This window comes from Labeo rohita, chromosome 22 (genome assembly GCF_022985175.1).
Source record: "Labeo rohita strain BAU-BD-2019 chromosome 22, IGBB_LRoh.1.0, whole genome shotgun sequence".
NCBI lineage: Eukaryota > Metazoa > Chordata > Actinopteri > Cypriniformes > Cyprinidae > Labeo > Labeo rohita.
In genome coordinates, this window is record NC_066890.1 from 442,370 (window position 1) to 464,886 (window position 22,517).

Here is a 22,517-nt window from a genome sequence, read left to right on the forward strand (position 1 = left end):
AACTGAATGGGTAAAAACTGAATACTGGACGCCAGAGGGCACCCTCGTGCAAAAAATCCACATATGCGCGTCAAAGAAGTATCACTAATGACAGTCCGTTCCAGCTTCTCTAATATGGGTAAAGGCATCGCTATTTTGCTGTAACTGAATAAAAACAAGATATAACATTAATCATTTTGAACAAGATATGGTTTATGTGTGTTCTTCAAGCTATAATGAGTATAGAATTTATTGTCTGCCTCATTCTGTGATGAGAATCCCGTCAGATCTGAATAAAAACAAGATATAACATTAATCATTTTGAATGATGAAATGTAAGGACAATAAAACAATAAACGTCTGCAGTAATATATGGTTTATGTGTGTTCTTCAAGGCATCTCGTGTATTTTTTATAAGCCATTGTTAATCGACATACATAGAATATGAGTATAGAATTTATTGTCTGCCTCATTCTGTGATGAGAATCCCGTCAGATCACAAAAGGAAGTTATTTCAAACACTCGACTGATGTGAATTAAAAACAAGTTATAATGTTTTTCTTATAACTTTAACTCTTTTGTTGGACAACAGGTTTAGAAAGGCTTATCACTGCATGTCAATAGAATAGAAGATGCTCTGCGTGCGTTGCTTTTTCAAATACAAGCGGGGAAGCGTTTCCTTATCTCAGCACGTGAAATCGCAGACACACATACAGCAAATTCCAAGAGAAATAAAACAAGTGCTTTTGAGCCAAAGATCATCTTGATCATGTCTAAAGTGTCTTTCTCCTCTGGAGTGATTTTTCCCACACTCAGCACAATGATGATCGCATGTGGTCCAGGTGCTGACAGTGAAATACAGTTCATTATTTCTTCCTGCACTTGTTCTTTTGTCAGTGAGGGGTCAAAGAGTCCTGGAGTATCAGTAACAGCTACTGATTGACCATCAACTTCACCAACTCCTTTCTGACAAACAGTGGTCACCAACTGTGAACTGTCTTCACTGTGAAACCCACTGTTTCCAAGGATACTGTTTCCTGTGGCAGACTTTCCACTTCCTGTCCTCCCAAACAGCAAGATTCTCAAACATCCTGAATCTGATGATGAATCTTCATCATCTGAAACTGACAAATAGAGTTAACAGATTAACAACAATTGATTCAACTTCTATATAATATTATATGATAGTATTATATTAGATTTTTGTTCATATTTATAACCTTAACTGGGGCTCATAATTATGACTTTAACTGTATGCCACTGTTCAGTATGTTTTTTTAACATATAATGGATTTCAAATACACACTAGTACTACCAAAAAACATTTGTAATTCATAAAAATACACACTGATATCTAGTGAAGCAGGAATTTAATGGCCTGCCAACATGAGTGGGTGTTAAAGAACTGTAAAAGAATGGAGTCGTATATTCTTATTTATTATTTATATATTAATATGTTATTTTTTATTTTTTTCCTCTGCTTTTAACACAGTTCAACCTTATGTTTTAATCAGCAGGCTTTTATAACAATTCAAACTGAGTAACAACCTTGTTGGGTGCTCTTGACTTTTTAATTAACAGAACACAGAGAGTAAAGGTTAATGAAATTTTGTCTGCCCTCCACTGGCTTCCCGCAAAGATGTGCTTTCCCCCGTACTATTTATCTTTTATACAAATACATGTCAGAGTAAGTAGGAAAATCATACATTTCATAAAAATCATAAAGATTACACACGTTATTGTTATTGTTAATCTGCTTCAGGAAAAGGAGACTAGACATGGTCCAGTTTCTGACAATTTTGATAAGTCATGTGAGGAATACTATCTTTGCTTAAATTTGCTTAAGACAAAGGACATGGTAATTGATTTTAGGAAAAGTATCATACATAAGAAGTCGCATTCATAAATGCAGTGTGGCTCACAGCAACTGAATTTACCTAAGGGTACAAATAAAAGTAATCATCAAATTTAATTATGCGGCAAACGAAAACAGTTTCATCTGTTGACAAGAAATCCATAACTTTTTATTGGCTTGGTCTGAAAATAATCTGAGCCAATTTTAGTGAAAATCAAAGCAACAGTCTTCGAAAAATTTGAAATTAAGTCGAAATTGGTTGAGCCAAAGAAAACGTAAGGAAATGTTTCATTTAACATTGTTTTTGTTGTTCTTATTTAATTTTAAAAAGCCATAAAAGTCATTGAATGCCAAATAACAGATCTGATTTGATTTATACTGACAAATGGTTAGGTTCAGGGGTAGGAGTTTGGTTACTTGCTCATAAATACCCATGGAGAGATATAGACACCGACAGGATAGAAGGGAGATTTTAATCATTTCTAATCACTTATTTTGTATATGTTCCACCAAGTCATTCTTTACTGACTTCATTATGAAGACGATGAGTCTGAGTCAGCTTAAGTCTCTGGTTAACATGTTTACAAATTAATTTATCTGTGGTTTCAGCTGGTGCTACATTGTAAAATAACCTGATCTAAACCCTTGTGTGACTGATTATTCTAAACCAGTGAAATATTTCCTCAACAATATTACATCTACATAAACTGATGAAAAACAAAGTATAGGGAAAGAAAAGTATTGTTTTCACCAAATATTTAATTTTTTGTAAATTCATTTTAAATGTAGTATTGTTTTGACTTACTGTTTCTCGTATGTAGTTTAATGTCTCTTTCACATTGTTCTTCCACATATTCCGCTTCTCTGCTCTTTCTCCCTTTGTCACGCTTCTGTTTTTTTTCCACCATCATCCTCTTCATTCTATTTCTCTCTTCTTTATGTTTGATCTGATAATCTTGTTTTACTTTCAGTCTTCTTTCTCTCTCTCGTCTCTTTCCTCTCAGCTTTTCTATCTCTGTCCATTCGTCCTCTTCTTCTGTTCTTTGTCTTGGTTCTTGTTTCTGTCTCACCCATTCCTCTCGTTCTCTCTTCAGCTCCCCTCGTATCTCTCTCTCTTGTTCCCCTCTTTCTTTATTCCATCTCTCAATAAATTCTTCTTCTCTTCTCTTTCTCTCTTTGTCATGATCTTCCTCTATCTTCATCTTCATCTTCTTTTTCTCTTTTTCAAGTTTCTTCATCTCTTCTTTTCTTTCTCTGACTCTCTCTGTTAATATGTTCTTTTGTTGTTCTTGTTTTTGTCTTTCCATCTCTCTGAACATCTTACATGAGTAGTAACTCCCTCCGTTTGCTTTCACCATGTTGTCTATCTTCTGCAGTAGATCAGTCACCTGTGTTTGGTCTCCAGTCTCATTATTATTGAACACATGGAATCTGTTTCCACACACTTCAATCAGCTTCATCAACGGAGATCCAGGTTTTCCCAGAAACTCTTCAATAGTTTTGTCATTCAGATCATCTCCTCTGGTGAAGAGCACCATGGTGTACCTTAAAGATTTGTCACCAAACATCTCTTGGATGATCTTCACTGATTTTACCTCTTCTTCAGTGAACTGTCCTACTGGTATCAGTAAGAGAAACACATGTGGTCCAGGCAGGATCATGGAGATGCAGTTGCTGATTTCTCTCTGTATTTCTTCATTAGTCAGTTCACTATCAAACAGTCCTGGAGTGTCGATCACAGTAATGTGTCTGCTGTTGATTTCAGCTGTTTCTCTCTGACACACTTTAGTAACAGATGTTTGAGAAATGTCTGCTTTAAATGCTTTTCTTCCTAAGATGGTGTTTCCAGCTGAACTTTTTCCAGCTCCGGTTTTTCCCAGCAGCACAATCCTCAGATCATCTTCTCTTGAATCTAAAGATAAATCAAAGAAAATTTAAAAAGATTGAATTTCAAGTAAATATGGTGAATTATGAAGATCATCAGAGAACATTGTGTATAATTTACACTGAAGTGTCATGTGCTAATCAACTTGTTTGCATATAATGTTATTTTTTTATCTCACATGTCTCTGTAGACTTTAACTATTATGAAAAGTGTTTAATTTCTGCAGAGCACCTTGTGACTGAAACCACATCTCTAATGAATGCATCTGTGCATCCATCAGTGTTTTTGTGGAGAAACAAACACCACTGTTTTCCTCAACCATCTGCTCCAGTTTCTCCATCAACACAGACACTTGTGTTTTAGGGCCAATGAAATGATGTCGTCCTCCAAAACTCTCAATGACAGACTGTGTTTCTTCATTCAGTTTTTCTGTCTGATGCTCTGAATTCTGCTTTATGAGGATCATGATGTGTTTGTTGATTCTTGAGCTGAATACCCTCTGGATCTCCTCTATTTCTGCTCTGTCTTCATTATTAAGTGGAGCATCAGGAATGATGATGATGAAAACATGAACTCCAGGATGACAGAGAGACACACAGCGGTGAGTCTGACGCATCACTTCCTCCTCTGAGAGCTGAGTGTTGAACAGAGCTGGAAGCTCCACCAGACTGATCAGACGTCCATGAAGCTCCACGTCTCTCCTCACACACTCTGAGCTGAGCTCTGATCTTCTCTCGCTCTGATTCAGGATCAGGTTTGATATGAAGGATTTTAACTCTCTGTTACTCCCACACACAACCAGATTCAGCTTCACACCCTCTGGATCTGTGACAAGGGAATAAACTAGTTTAACAATGTGGTTCTCAGAGATGGCAAAAGTACACACATCCTTCACTCAAGTAGAAGTACAGATCCTCATGTTTAAAAATACTCTGGTAAAAGTAGAAGTACTTACTACACTTTTTTTAAGTTAATGTAAAGAATATGGGCTTAGACATGCACTTAAGTAAAAAGTACCCATTACTACGACCTGTTTTAGTGTCATGCTGATAACTGGACCTCACATCATATTGACACATTAATACAAAATAACTCACATTTAAAATTTGTTAGCTAACACATGTATTAAGGCTGAACAACCACCATATAGAACAGGGCCGGACTGGGACAAAATTTCAGGCCATCCCATACACCCACAACAAATTCTGAAACCATTTTTTTTTTTTTTTTTTTTTTTTTTTTTTTTTTGTATGGCCATCACATTTAAATAAATGTTTAAAACCTTAGGCTGAGGCCGTGCAAAACAAAAAAGGCTCTCTCTTGAACAGCACCTTCACTTCCATTTTCCTTTTCAGTCTCTTCATTTTCCATGATATCTCTCTGCATATCACTTTTCTTATACCTGTCACTTTTCCCATCAGCCATTTACTGTTATGAGCACAACTGTCTCCAACTTGTTGCAAAACAGCCTCCTCATTATATTTTATTTGTAGTAACAATTTTATTTAAGTTCAATTTAAAGTATCACATAAATGACCAGGTGTTGTTGTTTTATCTTTAAATGGCTTAAATACTATAGATTTAACAAAACTATATTTTCTAAATTTCCTAAATGTCAAAATTAGTAAAATAATGATTACATCACAACAATATCTTACAGAAAAACCTAATACTGAACATGTTATTGCATTATCATGAGTCATATTTTTCTCTTACCAAAATTAACCATGGTTTATTAGAGTATAAGTATAGTAACCATGTTTTTTGTTTGTTTGTTTGTTTGTTTGTTTTGTTTTTTTTTTTGTTTTGTTTTGTTTTTGGTTTTGGGTTTTGGGGGGTTTTTTGAGGACTGATTACAATCTGTTTTAATTGAACTACAACCATAGTTTTACTACACATCTCATGGTTAGAATATAGTTAGTGTAGTAAAACCATGGTGCATTTGTGGTTACCATGGTTTAACTATAGTAACTATGGATTTTGGTTTTAATTTTCGTAAGGGTTGTGTTGTTATCTGCCCTAGCACATCTGAACATATTACAAAACGATATTTTATAACATTCGTTTGCTAATGTACCACTGTAACTTTACATTAGATAATAGTGAGTATAGAGTATTTAAGTGATAATAGTAATTTAGTTTCGTTTATAGTACGACTGCTGTAGTTTGCATTAAACTCTTAGCAGCCTGTTTACAGAAGAAATTGACCCGCACTTGAAGTCCTGAACAGTTTTGCCTCTATGATCCACCCGGCCGCTTCCACTCCATTCTCCATTACTCTGATAGAAACCGTTTAGGCAGAGTCGCGGTGCGCGCTCGAGCTGAATCGCGCTGACAGGAAAGACTAACCGATCCATGATTTTTAGAGATTTGTTATCGAATGGTGATTCATCAAATGCTGATTAAAAGTAATGAGCCTGTTTTGAAAATGTAAGAAGTAGAAAGTGCAGATATTTGTGTAAAAATGTAAGAAGTAAAAAGTAGTGAGAAAAATAAATAGTGAAGTAAAGTATTGATACCAGAAAAATCTACTTAAGTACGGTAACAAAGTATTTGTACTTTGTTACTTCCCATCTCTGGTGGTTCTAACTTACAAAGTTGGATTAATGTTGCATTCACACCATGTTTGAATTACAGCAGTTTGGCTACAAAAAAACATTTCTAAGTATCAATGTATCACAATGTATCAGAGTGATGGAAAACTGTGATATCAAGATTTTAGGTGTTTAAAGTGCAATGTTAATCAGTTACCTGACATGAATCCCAATGACCTTACATTTTACTGTATGTTACTTTAAAAAAGTAATCAGTTATAGTTACTAGTTACTTCTCACAAATAGTAATTGAGTTAGTAACTGAGTTACATCATTATAAAAGTAACTAATTACCAGGAAAAGGAACTACTAGGGGTGTGACGAGACACTAATCCCACGAGACCAGACGAGACGCGAGACTGGGTTCATGAGAATGAGTAGAGATGAGATTTTTACACTTTTGAAAAAAAAATCCTTTAGACAAAATGAGGGTGCATTTTGAAATCAACTTGTACTTTATGAAATTAATTTTTTATTAATTATATCCATTTTTATTAATTATATGCAGTAATAAACAACATTTAAACAAGAGTGTCACAATTCTGAATAAATTGAGAGTCTCACTTGTTTTTAACCCTCTGGGGTCTGAAAGAAACCCTTTTGGGGCCCTGGAGAAGTTTTGACGCCCTGACATTTGTGCTTTTTTCAGTATCTTAAAAACATATAAATGGCTAAAGTCTGGTTACACTGTAATCAGCACAAACTGGTCTACAATAATATGTAAGCAACATGAATGTACATGTTTGTGCTTTTGAGAAATCTTTATGCATGGTTAGTGAAAATCTAATTTTTTTAAGTCACTGAAATAAGACCAAGAAACACATTCAGAACATTTGTTCACAAGAATTTTGAGAACTGGAACATGGTAGTCTAGAGTTTTTTCTACAAAATGATGTGAAAATCATCTCGTTCAGTCATTCAAAAACAATATGCTTACTTAAATTTTCTAAGACGTGCAGCGAAAAAACGTGCTACTCACGCTCCATTAACACTTGCGATGTGAAACAGTTGTAACAGACATAGCTACATCGTTGAATCGAGATCTCAATATTTTAAGGATTAATCGTGCAGCTCTAATGTAAACATGGCAAAATGTTTTGTATGATATCCTCACGAGATCTCGTGAGATCCGACTGGTTTCACGAGACCCATCAGATCTCATCACATCACTAGTAACTACTGTGTTACTTCTTTAAAAATGTTTAAATATGTCAGATAACTTGGATGCCCTCAATATTAAATATGGTAAATGAATAAAACATTATACACTGTGTGACAATGTGAGAGACACCTTCCACAGGGGCGGATCTACCGGGGTGGCACATGCTACTTTTCAGCCGCAGTGATGACAGCGTAATGCAAAATAATGGCAAAAAACACATCTTTCAATTTTTCTTTCACCTTGTTTTTACAGTCTATGCCTTTAATAAAATGAGCACGATAGTTGCATGTGTACAGCGTGCCAAGTGTATTCGACTTCATTAACAAATGACTCTTATGAACCGGTTCTTTTGAGTCAAAAACACAAAGCGCAGCCCAGTTCACTAACAAATTGTTTTACATTTGTTCGTGAATCAGAAAATTACTGCTTCTCGGCTAACTGAGAAATCCTCTGAGACATCTAATCCTATGTCTGAGATTTACCGCGTAATTGTTCGGTGATCCGATTCTCTGACCGCTCGCACCACGTTCATCATGGATATAGGCCTTTTGCCGTATATGACGAAACAATAATAACATGAAATCAATAAGAAGATGCCGATCACGGAAACTAATAGCAGAGTTAGGTAAACATCTGGTCGTATTGCAGTTTTCTCGATTGTTAAAGCAATGTAACTGATGTTAGTTGGCTTATATTCCCAAACCATTCATTCAGTGCTAAAAACAAAGACACATTTCTCAAAAAGTTTAACAATAAGTAAGTTAAACATTAAGTAGCCAAACTGATGACACACCAATCACAATCTCTGCATCCAACAACGGAGAGAGGAGAGAAATTAACGAATCATTTACATGGGTTTATACTTACACATACAGTATAATTATAGTACAGTACCAGTTTTTGTTTTTTTTTTTTTTACTGTACTGTTGTGGTGCATACCAAGTTCATATACAGTTCTTTGGTATTTGAACTTTTCTAGTGCTTTTTTATCTGCTGCGAGATTACTTTACAGTAGTAACATGAATTTTTTTTCCCAAAAGTTAATTGCTGAATTAGTAATCATTTAAAAATACGTGTAGTAACTAGATTTAAACGTTTGAAAAATAAATTTATGCTGGCTTGTCTTAAGTCTTGTTTAAAAACGTAAATAGTTTGGTCAGTTACATGTTCTAGATGTTTGGTGAAGTGTTGCTAGTTAGTTGTTAGGATATTTTGGGTGGTTGCTAGGCTCTTGCTATGCAGTTGCTAGGGTGTTGCTAGATTATATGGCTGATATAGTGTGTTCTGGGTAATTACAGACATTTCCACCTCTATTAATAACAGAAAATCAAACATTGTTTCCTAAACTGATCCGGTTTCAGTGCTTTGATATTAACATTAAATCATCGACATTAACATCTTAAACTTGCACTAAAACATGATTTATACCATCTAAGTAGTAATTCAATAGAATCGCATGTCTTCTTTAGTGATACAAGCTCAGAATCGTTTACGGTTTAACCTGTTGACGTTTTTTATATATATATATATATATATTGGTTATTGACTTTGTGCCATGATGGACACTAAAATGTTATTTATTTTTCATTTTAAACAGTATAGATCATTACTTAATGGTAATGCAATATTTGTGAACATAACTGTGTATGTCAGACTATAAATCCCCAAAAACTACCCATGGGGGCTTTCTTTGGTGTTACCACCCCTCATAGACCCCATGCCACCCCTTTGCCACCCTAAAAATATTTTCTAGATCCGCCCCTGACCTTCCAGGGGCTAAATATCACGTCATTGGGGTCGCTTCAAGACGCGGACAAGAAAAACATCCCATGGCAACACTGTTAACCCTCTGGGGTTATACAGTAAATACTCCATAAATTTTTAAACTGCAACGGGTCTACTTTTATTTGTGTATAATAACTAGAAAACAATGTGCTTTTGTAAAATAAACAGGGTGCGATCTCTGCAGTCACGGTCTCCTTCACCTCTCTTTACCCTGGTGAAAAAAACAGCATAAACCAGCAAAGGACCAGCATAAACCAGCTAAGGACCAGCTTAAACCAGCATCAAAACATACCTAACCAGCATATGCTGTTTTTTTCACCAGGGTACAGATGCGTAAATAAAACAACCTGACTCTCCGTGAATACACACCTCACAGATGTGACAAATATGTGTATTGGAAGCTTCTTTTAAATAGTCATATAAAAAAAAAGTAATGTCAAAAAAGTCATGTCAAAAACAAATATTCTCTGATAAAGTAATCAGTACGTTTCCGATGCAAGCTCCAATTTTTCCCCATCTAAACTCATCTCTTATGTAATCGCGCCCGCGAACAGTGCTTCTCAACTTTGTGTGGCCGTCCATCCACGTGAAATGCACGGACATGTAGGTAAATGGCCACATCACCTCCGTAAACAAATGTGAACACTACACATACAGTCATGTGAAAAAGTTCAGACACCCTATTGAATTCCATGGTTTTCTGTATCAGGACATAATAAAAAATTATCTTGTCCTTGGCAGGTCTTAAAATTTGGATAATAAATCCTCAGATAAACATCATCACATGACATATCACAGTGTCATTATTCATTTAAGAAAAATAAAGCCAAGATGGAAAAGTTAGGACACCCTATAATTCAACTGCCTGTAGATCCACTTTTAGCAGCAATAACTTGAAGCATTCATTTTCTGTGTGATTTCATCAGTCTCTCACATCATTCTGGAAGAATTTGGACCACTCTTCTTTTCAATGTTGCTCCAGTTTATTGAGGTTTGTGGGCATTTGCTTATGCACAGCTCTCACCACAACATTTGAGTCAGGATGAGCTCTGGACATGGACTGGGCTGTTGCAACACCTTGATTCTTTTCTTTTCATCCATTCTGTTGTAGATTTGCTGGTGTGCTTGGGATCATTGTCCTGTTGCATGACCCAACTTTAGATGTCGGACAGACGCCCTAGCATTTGACTCTAGAATACTTTGATAAACAGAGGAGTTCATGGCCAACTCAATGACTGTGAGGTGCTCAGGTCCTGTGGCTACAAAACAAGCCCAAAATGATCAGCCCTCCTCCAGCATGCTTGTGTTTTGGTATGAGGTGTTTGTGCTGACATGCTCTTTAGGTTTTCATCTTGGCGCTATGCATCATGGCCAAACATCTCCACTTCTGTCTCATCTGTTTAAAAGACATTATTCTAGAAGACTTGTGTTTTGTTCAGATGCAACTTTGCAGACCTAAACTATGCTGCAATGTTTTTTTTAGATTGAAGAGACTTTCTTCTGCCAAGCCTTCCAAACATGCCATTTTGTCCCATATTTTTCTAATGGTATTGTCATGAACTTTATCATTTAACATGTTAACTGAGGCCTGTAGAGCCTAAGGTGTAGTTCTTGGGTTGTCTGCCATTTCTCTGAGCTTTACACGGTCTGATCTTGGGGTGAATTTTCTGGGACGTCCACTCCTGGAAGGAGAGGTGTCTGTTTTAAATGTCTCCCACTTGTGAATAACCTTCAAATTGTTTGGAAATGGCCGTATTACTCTTCTCAGATTGATGGCAGCAACAATTGCTTCTCTAAGATGATTTCTGATGTCTTACCACCTTGGCATTGTGTTAACACACACCTGAAGTCTCCAGACCAGCAAACTGACAAAGCTTATGCTATTATAGAGGCGCTCAGACTTGCTGATGATCAGTTAATCAAAGGAATTTGATTATCAGTGCTTGACTGTTATTTACCCTCTTAATTACAATGTTAACAGTAAGGGTGTCCTAACTTTGTCACACACAGCTTTTCCATTTTGGCTTCATTTTTGTTCAGTAAATAATGACACGGTGCAATTTGTCATGTGTTGTTGTTCATCTGAGGTTTTATTCTCGAAATTTTAAGACCAGCCAAGGACTGGTTTTTTGTAATGATGTCCTGATACACAAAAACATGGAATTCAATAGGGTGTCCAAACTTTTTAAACACGACTGTATCCGTATCCTGGAAATAGATATCTGATGTATAAAATGGAATTTATTCATGTGTGGTTGTACTGTAAATAACCTGTAAGCTTATTACTGTATTCTCACAAAGATTCGTTATTCATAAAAAATAAATTAATTCACTTACTCAGTGTCTCGATCTCCTCCTCATTGTCTCTCACTCTCAGTTTCTCTTCATGTCTGACTCTCTTCTCTTGAGCTCTCATATACGTCAGAAGAGAATAGGGTTCAATCTTCATGCTCTTTATATAATCAAACAGGTCTGAAATCTGTTCAGAGTTTCTCTGGTCCTTTAACCCCATCACACTGCACCAACTCCCATAGAGACTCACAACACGCTGAGATTCTGTGGACGCTACAAAATCTGTCACACTTTTGTCAACAGTGAGTTCAGTAATGAAAAGCACCATGAAGTGCTCATTAGAGTAAAATATTTCTTTAATCTTCTCCATTTCTGCTTTGTCTTCATTAGTAAGTGGACTGACAGGAGTAACAAGGATGAAAAGATGAACTCCAGGATCACAGAGAAACAGACAGCGGTGAGTCTGACACATCACTTCCTCCTCTGAGAGTCGAGTGAGAGCTGGAAGCTCTATTACACTGATCTGCCGTCCATTAATCTTTCCCTCTTTCTTCACACACACTTTACTCATCTCTTTCTGAGATTTAATCATTTTTCCTCTAAAGATTTTAGACACTGAGTTCTTGAGTGTTGAATCATTTCCACACAGTACAATGTTCAGCTTTGCTTTTCCAGTAGTCCTCACTGAAAACATTAATTATAAATAGTTAGATTGCAGTACATTCTTTCATAAACCAAAGGTTTGAGTGAATTTGCTGTCTATGTATGGATCTATAATAACATACAGACTGTCTGAACTCACACCAGAGCCTTTAGAGCACGGGTTCTGACCCACAAGATTCATTCTCCTGCAGATTTAACCCTATTCAAACACACCTGAACAAGTTCATCAAGGTCTTTAGGATCACTAGAAAGTTACAGGCAGGTGAGTTTGATCAAGGTTGGAGCAGACAAATGGATCTTGTAGGCCAGAGTTGAGAACCCCTGCTTTAGAGGAATAGTTGACACAAAATGGATTATATTATCATTTACCCATTTCAAAAGTGTACTAATGATTTTACCATGGCAAAAAAAAAAAAAATAATAAGACTTTGTTTTGCTGTCATATCTTAAAGGAGAAGTCCACTTCCAAAACAAAGATTCACATATAATGTACTCACCCCCTTGTCATCAAAGACGTTTATGTCTTTCTTTCTTTAGTCGTAAAGAAATTATGTTTTTTGAGGAAAACATTTCAGGATTGCGGCTGTAAATGATCCCAGCCGAGAAAGAAGGGTCTTATCTAGCAAAACGATCGGTTATTTTAATTTAAAAAAAACACAATTTAAATACTTTTTTCTTGTCTCACTCTCCCTGAACTCTGTGTTTTCTGGCTCAAGACAGTTAGGGTATGTTGAAAAACTCCAATCATTTCAGAATCATCCTACATCGCTGCAGAAGTACCGATCCAGTCTTTGCAAAGTGAACATGCAAAGATCAAACAGCCTTAACAAAAAAGGTAAAACAGATTTAGGATGATTTTGAAGTTGAGGGAGAACATGAAAAGGGAGTTTTTCAACATGTGCTAACTGTCATGAACCGGAACAAAAACAGGCAGAGTAAGACAAGATGCGCCTGACATTAAAAAGTATATACATTTTATTAGTTTTATGAAAATAACTGATTGTTTCGCTAGATAAGGCCCTTCTTCCTCAGCTGGGATCATTTACAACCACATTTGGGATCTTTTGAAGCCGAATTTAAACTGCATTTTGGAAGTTCAAAATCAGGGCACCATATCAGTCCATTATATGGAGAAAAATCCAGAAATGTTTTCCCCAAAAAACATAATTTCTTTAAGCCTGAAGAAAGAAAGACATGAACATCTTGGAAATATCAACATATTTGTTTTCAACCAAAACAGATCAGTAAAAATAAATATTAATAAATTAGTTAACTAATTAATACTAATAAATACTAATTAGTCACACAGTGGTGCTCCTTATTTTTCACCCTGTCATTTTTTGTCTCTAAGACAATGGAACTATGGAACAGAACAAAAAAAATAGTACTTTATGATCTTATTCTTACAAGTATTATCCTGAGAAAAAACTGACAAACCTCCTCCATCACGTCCTGTTTTTATGTCCTTCTTCTCTTTCTCGTCTCCTGTGACTGAAGCTCCAGATCTACTCAGATCTTCATCCACTGATGCTTCATCACCTTCATCCTCATACACATCACAGATGAGAAATTCTTCACATTCTTTCTTGAGTATCTCTTCTATCCTTCCAAACATCTCAGAGCGCCATCCTGTGCTTATTGTATTAAACTTCAGATGTCCTTCTCCACACTCCTTTATTAAATTATGAATAGCTTTATTAGTGCACTTATAAGACATATACATGTATCCACGTGGCTCTTCATCAGTAGACAGCACTACAGTGTGTTTCATGGCCTGGTAACTGAAGAGGTTCAGCACATATTTCACTCTCTGTCTGTCGTTCTCACTGAAGTTACTATACTGCAGTATGACAAGAAATGCATGAGGTCCTGGAGCAGAGCGACGCACACAGTCTTTTACTTCCTGTATTATCACTCCCTGTGGGAAATTCGGCTGGAGCAGGTGAGTGTTGATGACTGTGATGTGTCTCTCCTCCACCTCTGCACTGATTCTCATACTGTATTGCTGTGAATAAAATGGAGCTTCTCTGTGAAACGCTGCTCTGCCCAGTATAGTGTTTGCCACTCGACTGTTTTCTGATCCATTTTTTCCCAGCAGAACAATCCTCAGATCACTCACTGAAAAAGAGCACATAAACATACACAATGTAGTAAAAAAGTACTGCACAATCATAAGAACCAAGCAGACTGTGTCACAGGACCCAAAAAATTAGCATCTTTCATTTAGAAATATATATATATATATATATAGACAATGTAATGTAGATCAGTAAAAAAAACTTAGGCATTATATGATGCCTAAGTTTTTTTTTACTGATCTACATTACATTGTCTTTCACACACACAGTGAGTCATTTAAGCGCTACCAACTTTATCAAAAAAGCCACATATAATGCAAGCAATTTACATTCACAGTTTTTAATTTAACAATAAGTGTTGGGCTAGTTACTCAAAAAAAATAATATTTTACTCATTACAAGTTATTCCTTTCAAAAGTAATACTATTATTAATTTCTGGCCACAGTAATCAGTTAAACTACTAGCAGGGCTGTCACGATTATGAAATTTGGCTGACGATTAATTGTCTAAGAAATAATTGCGATTGTCAATGAATTGTCTGTTTTATAGCTTTGACATACATTTTTTATGCACTTTGTTCAATAAATTGTTAAAAAGGATTGTGATTAGGAACAAAATAACATTGAAACATTTCTGAAAACCAGAGTTACCTTCAGAAACACATTCATATAAACCCCCACACTAGTGTTGGGCGATATGCTCAATTTTCATATCGTCCTATCGTCAGCCTGTGAGATCACCGATACACAATATTATCATGCGAGTTTATTTAATTATTTACTAAGTTTCACTGCCAGCAAATAAACCAACACCAGCATAAGGCTAAAAGTAACCTGTTTTCAATATGACTTCATTTGTGTTTAACATGATAGCAATTTAATAGAAACACTGTAAGTTACTTATGCTTATTTTTGCACTTTAATAGTACCATAAGTGAATATTCACATCACTGTGTGATGAATACATTTCTTACCCCTTATTTACACTGCACGTCTGCGGTGCTAAGGGGGGCCGTTTCCCCCAAAACGAGTAAATGTGCCCCCCTTTTCCATCTTCTCCCCTCCTTGCTGAATAGGATCGATTTCAAAAGTCAAAGTAAAACCGGAAAAACAGCACGCATTAGAAAGAAAACAGACTGCACGTTTTCCCACCCGAAACACCCCCTTCCTCTCACCGTACCTTTGTGTTTATACCAGCCACCTCGCGGCAAGTTTCTGAAGCATCCCAGAAGCGGCTCTCTGCACTGCATCGCTAAAGTTAGGTGCCTAGTCTATTTATGACGGATAATAATAATAATCGTCTTGCTATCGTCAAAGGCATCAGCAACAGGCGATATTTCTGTCTATCGTCGATACACGATACTATCGTCTATTGTATAAATGTTTTACACATCTTTACTGTCAGTATGCCAGTACTTTAACGTACTTACTTTCAGGACGTCTGAAGTCTGGACTTTGTCTACCTGCTGCTAAAGAAAGAAAATCACACACACACACACACACACACACACACACACACACACAGAGAGAGAGAGAGAGAGAGAGAGAGAGAGAGAGAGAGAGAGAGAGAGAGAGAGAGAATACAGATGGTTTAGCCATTTTAAATTATATTGAAAGCATATGTGCACAGAACAGCTGTCACTTTACAGTGTTTGCAATTACTAATTAAACTTGTGTACAGAACATTGTGCTGATGATATATACAAAACACTATATTAGTTATTATCTACTGTGCCAAAATTCATACTTGCTGCAATGATCTATAGCCTACATACAGTTATTAATAAACAACCTATTGTCAAGTTTGAGCAAGAATAAGTGTAAAGAATCGCAGACTAATACAAGAAACATCACATAGAAGTTTAGTTTTTTTCCTGGTGTCAAATGACACGATTAAGCACAGAGAAATATCATTCAACAACTAAATGAAGTAAACATCTGTCTTCTGTTGGCTAATATGACATAAATATGTCACAAATATGTCGAGGAAACGTGGCTGCATGTATTTGTATCCAATTAGATTCTTACCTGACGCCATTTTAACACCTACACAAACATCGAAACCAAAAGAAAATCACTGACAGAGTGCTGACCTGCGCCCCGCCTGCAGAAACTGAGGAAAAAATAGATAGATAGATAGATAGATAGATAGATTTTAATTAGCATATTAAATAAGAACACAGATGCAGCTACATCATGTCCATAATAACCAGCGCAAATTAGTGCCTGCTTTTTTTGCTCTTAAATACTGTCGCAAATACCAGTAATTTGACGAGTGCAAATATTAGTACAGTAAATCACGTTGCATGATTAATTTTAATACTCTCCTCCCATGAATTTTGCAATATCTGAAAGGGAAACACCTTAAAATGCATATTCAGTTAAAATGGAAGGTCAGGCGCAAAAATAACTGTCCACGCCTTTTCAGCACTAAGGACTGCGCGTCTTTAGTAAACCCCGACAGTACTATTTTAACACCAAAAGACGGCTTGCAATGAGCTTCAGCAAGTGAGAGAGCAAGGCATGGGTTGAGGTCACCAGAATAAAAACAGCAACATGACTTTATGAAAAAAATGATATTTTACTATTTGTTTCAGAATATTTTTAATGGGTTGCAATAGTTTGTGAAAGTAATGGTTCTTTTTAGTTTGCACCAGACATGGGTGACATGTCATGAAATATTTTTTAATACTGAATTTATATTTAACAATTACAGTGTCGCTAATAAAAACATTGTAGGCTAAGCTGCTGACTATCATGCTTTCATCTCCAGAGTTTTTCAAATATTGAATTTTTTTTTTTTTTTTTTTTTAGAAAGCAGGCAACGAATATTATCATTCACTTCAATCTAGCATGAGTTTAAGAACTCTCATAAAAAAAAAATTCATTATAATAAATGATGATGTCTACACTGAAATTCATTTCTTACTTTCATCACACGCACACATCTACACTTTTCTCGCATTTATAATGCGAGAATCCGCGAGTGTCAGTCAGAAACAGAATGGTCTAATTTCATCTTTGAAAAAAAATATGCTACATTGTGATACCTGCACGAAACAAAGGCCACGTTCACACTGCAACAGAATATGGTTGTAAGTATTCTTAGAACCAGATTCTCGGAAAACCTACACTGTCATGTCTGTTCATCACGGAGAGTTTTTATTCTGTGACTAACCAACTAATACATTTTCAGTCAGCTTCTAGTTGACTAACGTTTAGTTGACAATTTTTGGGACAGCCCTAATTATAGTGGTGTATTGTTTTCTTCTCCTCCTTAATCTTCTGTCAGCAGCTCCTTAATCTGGCACAGAGACAGTCTCATCTGAAGTCTGTCAGCAGCCTATAGAACTGCTTTTAGGAAAGTTATCTTTGATTATAACTCACTAGTTTGTCCATTTCCAAACAATCATAATGTCCATAACACGCAACGGTCTTTTGGGTGAAGTTCCCATTTAATATAAATTTCAGATGATACATGAACTTGGATTGTAACTTGAGCTCGTCCACCACCAGCAAACTAGCGTTTAGCAGTAAAAATCGTATGATCTCCACCACCCTATCCTACCTCTCACGCCCAACCACCTGTGGCTTTATAATTTATCAATACTGCCACCTAGCGTGAACCACCACCACTACAACAAGAAAAAAATAACGAATGGCTCCCACACACCGGCCCCTAATTGGGAGAGTGTGCCCAATTAAACTACAAAAAACAGGGAGCAATAAATAAAAACATTTCTTCGAGTCTTCTTTTTTCTTAGATTGATGTTAACCAACACTGAGCTATGAACTTTACACAGCTTCTTGTAGCAGGAAAAGCTTGGAGATAGGGCGCTCCACCTGCCCTGTCTTAGTCTTCAACTGTACGGAACGTACAAATCCTTTCTTGTCTGGGTAAGTCCTTATTACTCTTCCCATGACCCATGATCCTCGAGGAGTATTGTGATCCATGACAATGACAATGTCTCCTGTCACAAAATTTCTTCTAGGCTTTGTCCACTTTTGCCGTTCTTGTAACAGTGGTAAGTACTCCCTGATCCACCTTTTCCAGAACAAGTCCGAAAGATATTGAACTTGCCTCCATCGTCTTCTAACGTAAAGATCACTTTCTTGAAAAAGTCCAGGGGCTAGAGAAGGTTTTCCTTTCAATAAAAGGATGTGATTGGGAGTAAGAGCTTCCAGATCATTAATGTCATCAGATACTTTGGTTATAGGACGATCATTGAGAATGGCTTCAATCTCACATAAGATGGTAGGAAGACTTTCATCGTCCAATGACTGTTGCTGCAGAACTGAATGCAAGACTCGTTTAACCATCCTGATGAGACGTTCCCAAACGCCACCATGATGTGAAGCACCTGGAGTATTAAAGATCCAGTCAATGCCTGCTTTTAGAAGAACACCATGAATCTTACTGTGATCAATGGCCGCCAAGGCTTCTTTCAACTCTCGTGCTGCTCCAACAAAATTTGTGCCGTTGTCTGATTTGAGGCTTTGGATTTGACCTCTGCGACAAACAAATCTTCTAATAGCATTTATACAAGAATCTGTGCTTAAGGAATATGCCACCTCCAAATGCACAGCTCTACTGGCCATACAGGTAAAGATAACTCCATATCTTTTGGCCATAGCACGTCCTCTCTTGACCTCAATGGGTCCAAAATAATCCACCCCCACATTTGTAAAAGGCGGCAGATCTGGAGATACTCTTTCTTTGGGCATGTCGGCCATCTTCTGCTCATTCGGCTGTCTGTGATGCCTTCTACAGACCACACATTCAGATATTATCCTCCGACAAGCAGAATTGGCATTCGTAATCCAATACTTTCTTCGCAAGGTTGAAAGCATATGATTTCTCCCAGCATGTCCAAGCTGTTGGTGTATGGACCGCAAAATAAGACTGGATACATGCTGACCTTTAGAAAGAATCACAGGATGTTTAAGCTCCTCAGGCATAGCTGCACGACTGAGCCTTCCACCTACTCTCAACAAACCGTCCTTCAATACAGGATCCAATCTATAAATGTCACTTGTTTTCTTTACACCAGATGCTCCAGCTCTCAACATTAAAATTTCTTCTTTATATGTTTCTTGCTGACTGAAACAGACAATGGCATCTTCAGCCCTGTAGAGATCACTTACAGAAAGTGGTTGCTTAACAACTGCAGTTCTGATTTCTCTCATCTTCTCCTCTAACTTCTTCAGATCCACAGATGGACCTAAGGAGACCATAACCTCCTTCCTCTTTTTACTCAGTTCCAACAGAATGGATCTAAGTTTCAGGAACCAAGCAACAGAGATCTTGAGCTTAGACCACTCAGAAAAATAATTCATGAGCTTAGTGGTGGCATCTTCAACATGTGAAATGACATTCACCAAGATTTCTTTTTTGACCTCTGGGTCATCCAAAGAGATGGACCGAGTCTCAAACGATCTTGGCCAATACGTTTCTGGTCTTTGCAAAAAGTCAGGACCCTCCAACCACCTCTGGCATGCAAAAAAGCCATCCACACTCAAACCTCTGGAGGCTTCATCTGCAGGATTGCTCTTAGAGCTGATGTACCTCCACTGACTGAGATTTGTTGCTTCTCTTATTGCAGCCACTCTGTTAGCAACAAAAGTATGGAATCGTTTCGTCTCATTGTTGATATATTTCAACACAGTTTGACTGTCTGTCCAGAAGCATGACTCCTCCAAGTGCAACGACAGCTCCTTCCTCAACATCCTGTCGACTTTAACCGCCAGCACAGCAGCTGTAAGTTCAAGACGTGGGATGGTAGTTTGTTTTAACGGTGCAACCCTGGCCTTGCCCAACATGAATGTCACATGCACCTTGTCATCTTGGTTTGTCAGCCTTAAATAGGATACTGTGCCATAACCATAGCTACTGGCATCTGCAAAATGATGAAGTTGTACACTGGCCAGTCTTCCAAACCCTTCTGGCTTGATACAGCGGCTTACTTTAATCTGTGATACTTTCTCCAACTCCAACAGCCATCCAGTCCATTGTTGCATGAATGTGTGGGGTATAGGCTCATCCCAAGAGATCTTTCTTTTACACATTTCTTGCAAAAGCAACTTTGGCTGCAAGGTGACTGGTGATAAGAACCCCAACGGATCGTAGATGGAACTGACAACTGATAGAATTCCACGTCTGGTATGCGGACGCTTTTCCACTGCATGTTTAAATGTGAAAGTGTCACTTTCAACACACCAATTCAATGCCACAATCCAACTTCCAAAGTACTCAAACGAAATGTGTCCGCTGATATGTAATGCCTGTTCCTCTTTCAGACACTGGGCAGGGTGAGGCTAGATCTTTGATTATAACTCACTAGTTTGTCCATTTCCAAACAATCATAATGTCCATAACACGCAATGGTCTTTTGGGTGAAGTTCCCGTTTAATATAAATTTCAGATGATACATGAACTTGGATTGTAACTTGAGCTCGTCCACCACCAGCAAACTAGCATTTAGCAGTAAAAATCGTATGATGATTTATAACTTATCAAATACTGCCACCTAGCGTGAACCACCACCACTACAACAAGAAAAAATAACGAATGGCTCCCACACATCCCATGTTTCCTTTTCTATCTTTCTTCTTCTGTCCTCCTCTTCATCTCTTTTTTGTCTTTCCTGTAGTTTCTGTCTTTCCTATTCCTCTCATTCTCTTTGAATCTCTATTTTAAATCGTTATTCTCTCTCCCTATATTCCTCTTCTCTTCTCTTTCTCTCTTGATCACGAGTATGCTTAAAATCATCCTATATCACTGTTTTACCTTTTTTTTTGTTAAGGGTGTTTTTGTTTGATCTTCTTTGCATGTTCATTTTCCAAATACCGGGTCAGTACTTCTGCAGTGATGTAGGATGATTTTGAAATGATTTTTGAAGTTGAGGGAGAAAATATGATTAGATAATCGATCGATTCGCTAGATAAGACCCTTCTTTCTCGGCTGGAATGCATTTAAACTGCATTTTGGAAGTTCAAAATCGGGGCACCATATCAGTCCATTATATGGAGAAAAATGCAGAAATACTTTCCTCAAAAAAACAACGTTTTTTTACGACTGAAGAAAGACATGAACTTCTTGGATGACAAGGGGGTGAGTACATTATCTGTAAATTTTTGTTCTGGATGTGGACTTCTCCTTTAAGGAAATAATCAAAAGTTGAAAATAAAGTATCGGTAGGTTTAGGGTAGGTGTAGGGAAGGTTTTAACTTTCTTGGTAAGGTGGTATCCATTTAATCATTTGAATTAAAATTATAATTCACACTCAATACACTATTATTGCATACTGTTTTATAATGTACTACAATACTGAGGTGCAGATAATTGCCACTAATAGAATCTATAGCTATTCGCACTTAGTGTAAACGGAATCTATAAAAAAAAACAAATGAACCCTACAAGACTTTGTGTTTTTTTTTTTTTTTTTATAATAATTTCATAAGAATACTCTATTCAAATATAGATCAGCAAAAAGAAATACTAGTTGAAGTCACACAATAGTGCTCCTTATTTCATTTTTGTCAATTTAACAATTTAACTATAAAAGGACAAAACAGTATGAAAAGTTTGACAAACCTCCTCTATAATTTGATGTTTCTGTGCTGTCTTTGAGATCAGAATTCTTCTTCTCTTTGTCATCTCCCCTGACTGAAGCTCCAGATCTGCTCAGATCTTCATCCTCTGATGTTCTATCACCTTCATCCTCATACACATCACAGATGAGAAATTCTTCACATTCTTTCTTGAGCATCTTCTCTATTCTTCTGAACATCTCAGAGCGCCATCCTGTGCTTACTGTATTAAACTGTAGATGTCCTCCTCCACACTCCTTAATTAAATCATGAATAGTGTTATTCCTAGAGGTGAATATTGATCTGTGATGTGATGACTGTGATGTGTCTCCCCTCCACCTCTCCTCTGATTCTCTCACTGAGCTGCTGTGAATAAGATGAATTGTATGGTGTATAGTGTCTGACATCCCTGGTGTGACATATAAAAAATACAAAAGAGATCTCAGCTATTATAGACTAAAAAATTTTAATAGATGACAACTTACACCAATCTGTTCCTCACACAAAGTTACTGTATGGATTCAGAAGACCTGGAATTCAGGTCCAGACCTGTATGGACAAGTTTTATGATAGTTTTATGGTGGCTTTTGTCATTTTTGGAGAATGGGGGTGAAAATCATTGTCTATCTTTATT

General features: G+C 36.8%; 1 protein-coding gene across 1 annotated transcript; it reads right to left on the minus strand.

The window, feature by feature from the left end:
• Nucleotides 1-262: 262 nt before the first annotated feature.
• LOC127154149 (GTPase IMAP family member 8) lies at nt 263-16,463 on the minus strand. The gene is made up of 8 exons (XM_051095557.1): nt 16,322-16,463; nt 15,724-15,762; nt 13,653-14,333; nt 11,598-12,236; nt 3,951-4,544; nt 2,640-3,746; nt 718-1,103; nt 263-268 (listed from the first exon to the last, which is right to left on the minus strand). Exons 1-8 carry the CDS (start codon nt 16,329-16,331, stop codon nt 263-265), a joined length of 3,462 nt encoding a protein of 1,153 aa, XP_050951514.1. The 5' UTR covers nt 16,332-16,463.
• Between the last annotated feature and the right edge of the window lie 6,054 nt (nt 16,464-22,517).